This window comes from Scardinius erythrophthalmus (genome assembly GCF_964197995.2).
Source record: "Scardinius erythrophthalmus genome assembly, chromosome: 3".
Lineage (NCBI taxonomy): Eukaryota > Metazoa > Chordata > Actinopteri > Cypriniformes > Leuciscidae > Scardinius > Scardinius erythrophthalmus.
Window position 1 is genome coordinate 18,641,750 of NC_138223.1, and position 7,366 is coordinate 18,649,115.

The 7,366-nt window shown below is 36.5% G+C and overlaps 1 protein-coding gene across 1 annotated transcript; it reads left to right on the forward strand.

Moving 5' to 3' along the window:
- Positions 1-7: 7 nt before the first annotated feature.
- On the forward strand, positions 8-1,738 carry dctpp1 (dCTP pyrophosphatase 1; the record flags this gene model as incomplete). Its single annotated transcript, XM_081360349.1, has 1 exon — positions 8-1,738. The coding sequence occupies one exon, from the start codon at positions 8-10 to the stop codon at positions 563-565; it is 558 nt and encodes a 185-aa protein (XP_081216475.1). The 3' UTR covers positions 566-1,738.
- Positions 1,739-7,366: the final 5,628 nt, after the last annotated feature.

Genomic DNA, 7,366 nt, shown 5'->3' on the forward strand with positions numbered 1-7,366 from the left:
CAAGTGAATGATCATTTGTGATCACCCCTCTATTTTCAGTAACGTTACTAGCCTTTCGCTCGTCTCAGTTACAATGGCACTTCAACAAAACGGGACCGCATCCAAAATGCCCAAACAAAACGGCGAAACTTCCAGTCATCACCCAGCTTTAAATGGGAACGGAGAAATCAAGAGCGATCAGGCCGAGCGTTTCACTTTCACCCCCGAACCGACACTTGAAGATATCCGCCACATGCAGGCTGAGTTCACGGACGAGAGGAACTGGAACCAGTTCCACCAGCCGAGGAACCTGCTGCTTGCGCTGGTCGGAGAGGTCGGGGAAGTGTCGGAGCTGTTCCAGTGGCGCGGGGAGGTGGCGGAAGGTCTACCGGACTGGACCGAGCCGGAGCGGGAACACCTGGCTCAGGAACTCAGCGACGTATTGATCTATCTGGTTGAACTGGCCGAGAAATGCCACGTTGATTTACCTCAAGCTGTTCTGCGCAAAATGGCTCTCAATCGACTCAAGTACCCGGCCAGCAAAGTTCATGGATCAGCCAAGAAATACACGGAATACAAGGACTGATGTGGGTGACTTCGTGCTGTAGCCAAAGACGATCGTTACTGAGCAGTATACGAGGGAACTGATGTTGAGTGCCTTAAGTTCCAAACTGTAAAATTCCACTGGGCTCTTAGTTGCTGATTTTATTTTTTCTGCTGTTTGGCACTAGTATCCTTGGTTTTACATTAAGCTTTTGTATGCAAGAATCTGTATGTAAGCAACTTCGTTTTAAAGTTCTTCTGTTTTTATTTTACCAAACAACAGCTGATATAGTTACTTTGTGCTTTTGTAGTGTTTTTGCATCACAGTAAACTGTTTTGCCGCACACGTGGTCTCTGTGCAACTGTTCACTCTGGAAACATCCAAACTGGCATTTTCAAGCTCAGCTGCATATAGCTGCACTGATACAGAATTCTTTGATTCTGGCCCTCAAGGTCCTTATCAAACACGCCTGAACAGGCAAATCAAGGTCTTCAAGTCAAAGATTACAAAAAAAAAAGTTAAAAAACATTAACATTTAAAAACATTAGCTATTTTTAGTTTCAGACACCGCAAAATGGGTTAATATATTTAACTATAATTAAGAAAAATCATGCTTTTGAAAATGAGTCAGAACTTTCCACCTAATGTAAGATTAGGTAATCTGTCAATAATTTTGACAGGTGTTCAGTAACACTTTTTTTTTATACTGCTTGTCATCATTTGCTGGAATTATCCATAAATGCCTTGTTCATCCTCCTGCACAATTGATATTACAACCAAAACCAACTGAGTGTTGCAGTGTTGGCATATTTGTATCCCACAAGTTTGTATCACCCTGGTTCTCTCAACAAAAGCCCAATATGGTTTCTTTCCACTGGCTTTTGGATTATTGCAGAAAATAAACTGAAACCAACAGTGATTCTTAGATTTTTTTGTTAATCTTCACAAATGAACAAGTTTTATAAACTTTTCACCTTCACAAAGCTTCTGACAAAATTTTCAGTCAATTCAGTTCAGAAAAATCATTTTCAATTAGAATTAAAATACTGCGCAAGAGCTTGATGATAAGGGTCAATGATATGACATGCATATTCTGTCTCCAAGTGCATTATTTCCTTATAAAATAATTTGATAAATTCATGACATGTATCACTTTATTCTTTAAAACCTATTTAGTTTGAGTTCATTTTCAGCACATTAAAATTAGAAATATTATTTTACGTTTTGGTTTCGTTCTTAAACCCCCAAAATGTCAGATGGTGCAACTGTTCGCACAAATGAACAGAAAACTAAGATAGTGTTTTAATAAGAAATTCTAAATAAAATACTTTGGCATAATATGTTTGAAACCTTTTCCATAAATTGTATAAATATCAGTAGTGTTAAAGCTGTTGAGATCATTGAAAAACCTTTGTCTGGCAATTTGTAAATTCTCAAATGTCAGGGTGGCACATCAGCAAACATGGGTCTTTTATTTTGAATTTGAAAGGTAATAGCAGTAAGCATAGTAATGCAGCATCCAGAGGATCCCATCCTGAAAAGGTTCGTAGTTCACTTAAATAAAAACAGCTACTTCCAAGTATATGTTGGTTGGTACACTCTCCATGTCAGGTGATACAACCAATGTAAAACTAGGAAAATGCTATTTCATCATAAACTTCTTTGTTATATTTAAAAAGTCTGGCTCCATCCGAAATCGCATACTCTTTCATACTTATTTTGAATTGGTAAAGTAATTACTTCTCGGCTGCTAAAATAAGTAGGTTCTATGTAGTATGAATGTAATCTGGATGTATACTACATTCGGCATGTTGTCATTATGACCTACTAGCATCAGTTGCGTCGCTTCACTGCCTTTCACAAATCCTCTCCCATGACCTCATGGGTTAGTAAAGTGTTCATGCACACTTGAGAATCTCGCTGGAAGTAGTAGATCATCCAGGTACTTTTTGCCTTATCTTTTCAATTTTCTCTTTTATGAATACTGTGGATTCAGACATACTTCTTTTGTCACATGCTGTTTTTCGCCTACTATATAGTAGGGAAGTATGCGATTTGGATGCAGCCCATATGTATGAACTTGCTAGCATAGGCAAAAGCAAGTATACTGGCATCCAAGTAAGAAGCCTGTTCAATGTAAAATTAGTTGCAGAAGTCAGGTGGGGCAACTGCAATAAATAAAATAAATAAACATTATTTAAGCTAAATAAATAATAAATTTAAGCTAAGATTGTCTATTATTATTCTATTTTTTAATTATTGTTCTAAAATGTTAAAGAGGTTTTACACTTTCAATTATATAAATGATAATAATTTTGTATCAAGTAAAGAATCAGTCACACTTTATATTAGTCAAGTCAAGTCAAGTCAACTTTATTTATATAGCGCTTTTCACAATACAGATTGTATCAAAGCAGCTTCACAGTATTAAATAAAATGGTGTAAAACATCCACGTTTGGTAATGTTGATCAATAGCACTGTTGAATCGATTAATCAAATTAAGTATCCCCAACTGAGCAAGCCAAAGGCAACAGTGGCAAGGAACCGAAAAACTCCATCAGGTGACCTAATGGAGAAAAAAAAAAAACCTTGGGAGAACCCAGGCTCAGTCGGGGGCCAGTTCTCCTCTGGCGTTTATGAAGTAGAGACCGGATTAAACTGTAAGATTAAAAATGTTATATAAATGCCTGGCTGAAGAGATGCGTCTTTAATCTAGTTTTAAACTGGGAGAGCGAGTCTGAGCAACGAACAGTATCAGGAAGACTATTCCAGAGTTTTGGAGCTAAATGTGAAAATGCTCTCCCTCCTTTGGTGGATCTGGATATCCTAGGTATGACCAAAAGCCTCGAATTTATTGATCTTAAAGAGTGCGATGGATTATAGGGCGATAGAAGATCTGTTAAATAAACTGGATCTAAGCCGTTTAGGGCTTTATAAGTCAGTAGCAATACCTTGTAATTAATACGGAACTTTATAGGTAACCAATGTAGTGATGATAAAATTGGTGTTATATGGTCAAATTTTCTTGATCTAGTAAGAACTCTAGCGGCGGCATTTTGGACTAACTGTAGCTTGTTTATTGAGGATGCAGGACAACCAGCTAATATAGCATTACAGTAATCTAGTCTCGAGGTCATGAATGCATGAACTAACTTTTCTGCGTCAGAAACTGATAGCATATTACGTAACTTAGCAATGTTTCTAAGGTGGAAAAAGGCTGTTCTTGTAACATATGAAATATGATTTTCAAAAGACAAGTTACAATCTAATATAACACCCAGGTCTTTTACTGTAGAGGATAAAGTAACAGGACACCCTACTATGTTAAAGTTGTATTGTGAGAGGTTTTGTGGGTGGTTTTTTGAACCGATGATTAGTACCTCTGTCTTATCTGGATTTAATAAAAGAAAATTGCGCGTCATCCAATCTTTTATATCTTTAACACACTCTGTCAATTTGGATAATTTAGCGTTTTCATCCGGCCGTGATGAAATATATAGTTGAGCGTCATCAGCATAACAATGGAAACTAATTCCATGTTTCCTTATAATATTTCCAAGTGGCAGCATATATATTGAGAATAATAGAGGGCCTAACACAGTTCCTTGCGGCACTCCATAGTTTACTGGAGTTATGATCGATTTTTCTCCGTTTAAATAGACAAAATGGTAGCGGTCAGATAGGTATGATCTGAACCAGCTTAATGCTTGTCCTTGAACACCGGTATAGTTTTGTAGTCGATCTAAGAGTATTATGTGATCTATAGTATCGAACGCAGCACTAAGATCAAGTAAAACTAGTATTGAGATACAGCCTTGGTCAGAAGTTAAGAGTAAATCATTTGTGATTTTAACGAGCGCAGTTTCAGTGCTATGGTGCGGCCCGAACCCAGACTGAAACTTTTCATAGGTGTCATTTTCTTGCAAGAAAGAGCCCAGTTGGGCAGACACAACTTTTTCTAATATTTTGGACATAAAAGGAAGATTTGAAATGGGTCTATAATTTGCTAGATTATTATGATCTAATTGTGGTTTCTTAATGAGAGGTTTTATAACTGCCAATTTAAATGTTCTTGGAACATGACCTAAAGTTAAAGATGAGTTAATAATATTGAGGAGAGGCTCTTCCACTATAGGTAACACTTCTTTCAGTAATTTAGTTGGTATAGGATCTAATAAACATGTTGTTGTTTTAGAGGAAATGATAAGTTTATTTAACTCTTTTTGTTCTATAGTTGTAAAGCACTGTAATTGTTCTTGCGGGGTGATAATCGAGTCTGAATTATAAGGCGCGATTGAGGATTGAACGTTTACAATTGTGGATCTGATGTTTTCTATTTTCTCAGTGAAAAAATTCATGAAATCATTACTACTAAACTGTAACGGGATATTTTGTTCAGGAGACATCTGTTTATTTGTTAGTCTAGCCACGGTGTTAAATAAGAACCTAGGATTGTTTTGGTTGTTTTCTATTAGTTTGCGGAGGTGCTCAGCCCTGGCCACTTTTAGGGCCTTTTTATAGCGTGACATACTGTCTTTCCAAGCGATTCTAAAAACCTCTAAATTAGTTTGTTTCCATTTACGCTCTAAATTACGGGTTTCTCTCTTTAGAACACGCGTAGTATTGTTGTACCATGGTGCTTTAATTTTCTCTCTGACCTTTTTTAGTCTCATAGGTGCAACAATATCCAATTTTCCAGAGAGAATGGTGCTCATAGTGCTAGTTACTTCCTCAAGTTCATCTGTTTGTTTGGGTTCAGGCAGCAGCTGAGACATATCCGATAAGCAATTTGAAAAATTATCTATGGTGGATGGAAGGATTGTTCTGCCTAATCGATAACGTGGCGCAGCATGATATATTACCGGGGTATGTAATTATGGGGCGCCGTTTGTAAAGCGGCTCACGCTGAAAATAACAGCAACATTTTGTCACATTTAGCTTCAAACAATGTTTAAAAAACTGGTATGAATTTTTGACGTCACTTTTTACCACATTTACAACAATATTTGTCAACTTAGAGATATTTTAAATAGTTAAATCTAAATATTAAATGTTACACCTAAATGTTAAATATTAAATCTAAATGCTAAATCTAAATCTAAATGTTAAATCTAAATCTAAATGTTAAATCAAGCGTAACATTTAGTACAAGTACTTCAAATGAAATAAACTTATAACCCGTTTTCTGAGTAACGCTAAGAAAATCTCTATAGATAGTTGCAACACCGCCGCCACGACCAATCAGACGGGGCTCGTGCTTATAGGAGTATCCTGATGGAGTAGACTCATTTAGACCGAAATAATCATTTGGTTTAAGCCAGGTTTCAGTAAGGCAAAGTACATCGATGCTATTATCTGTGACTATTTCATTTACAATAACTGCCTTAGGTGTGAGTGATCTAATGTTTAAAAGACCTAGCTTTAGAAATTGTTTTTGTTTACTAATAGCAACATTTTCTGTTTTAATAACAATTAGATTTTTCCTAAATCCTGCAGTAGATTTATTATTTGATCGCACTAAACGAGGAATAGACACAGTTTCTATGCAATGTTCTACACTAGTATATCAGTTAATTTGGTGCAGCAGAGACTATGATTTGGACTTTTGGTTACTAGTCAAAAGGTATTTAACATTTTGGAGATGTTATCTGACATTAGGTGTCTAACTATGTACTCACATCAAAAATAAAAAACAAAACGAACATAATATTGTTAGCAAAACACTTGTGCTGCTATTGAGGTGGGATACTGGTAAGATAGGGACATGTTTACTGGTATAGCTTTCAGGGTGGGTTGAGGTGTTAAAGGGGTGGTTCGGGATTTTTGACATCGGACCTCATTTTTAAGTCAGCCTGGTTGTTATTCATCAGTGGAGACATTTTTTAAAAAAAATTATCCAGTCCTTATATTTGGATAGTTAGCCGATGCTAGGCTAGCGCGAGTCAAGGGTAGATGTTAGCCAGCCATTAAAAACCGTTTTACCCACTCCACAGTGCACCAAACGCAAATCAATTATAACACTAGACTATCGATGAAAATGTCCGTTGAGAGAATAATGTTAGAAATCAAACTTACCTTTCATCTCAATGATCCCAAAGGAACTAGTTTCTCAGCAGCTGCGGAATTTTACTTTGCTCCAGTTAGTAATGCGGCAAAAAGTAAACACAGAAAAGAAGCGCACTACAGTGTGTGCAGTACATGTGTGTACCGGCTCACTCGGTTGCCTAGGTAATCAATATCACTCCGCTGCTGCTGTAGACAAGGCTTATGATTACAGGGAACAAATTATAACTAATGCAATGTGATGAAAGGTAAGTTTGATTTCTAACATTATTCTCTCAACGGACATTTGCGTCGATAGTCTAGTGTTATAATTGATTTGCGTTTGGTGCACTGTGGAGTGGGTAAAACGGTTTTTAATGGCTGGCTAACATCTACCCTTGACTCGCGTTAGCCTAGCATCGGCTAACTATCCAAATATAAGGACTGGATAATTTTTTTAAAAAAAATGTCTCCACTGATGAATAACAACCAGGCTGACTTAAAAATGAGGTGCGATGTCAAAAATCCCGAACCACCCCTTTAAGGGGTAAGAGAAGGGTCAACAGTGTAATTATACTGTAGATGCCATTACAGAAATTAATTACAGATGTAACATGCAGGCATTTTTTAAATATAAGTACAACCTAAGACATGTATGTAGACAATAAGTGCATTGTATTTAAATTATTTATGTAAATTTTGTTTAGGGCATTAAAATATCAAGTCAAGAGCATGCAAGAGAATCATATCTTGTAAAAAGAAAAATGAGGTGATGAATCTTGTTTAGTAGTTATTATAGT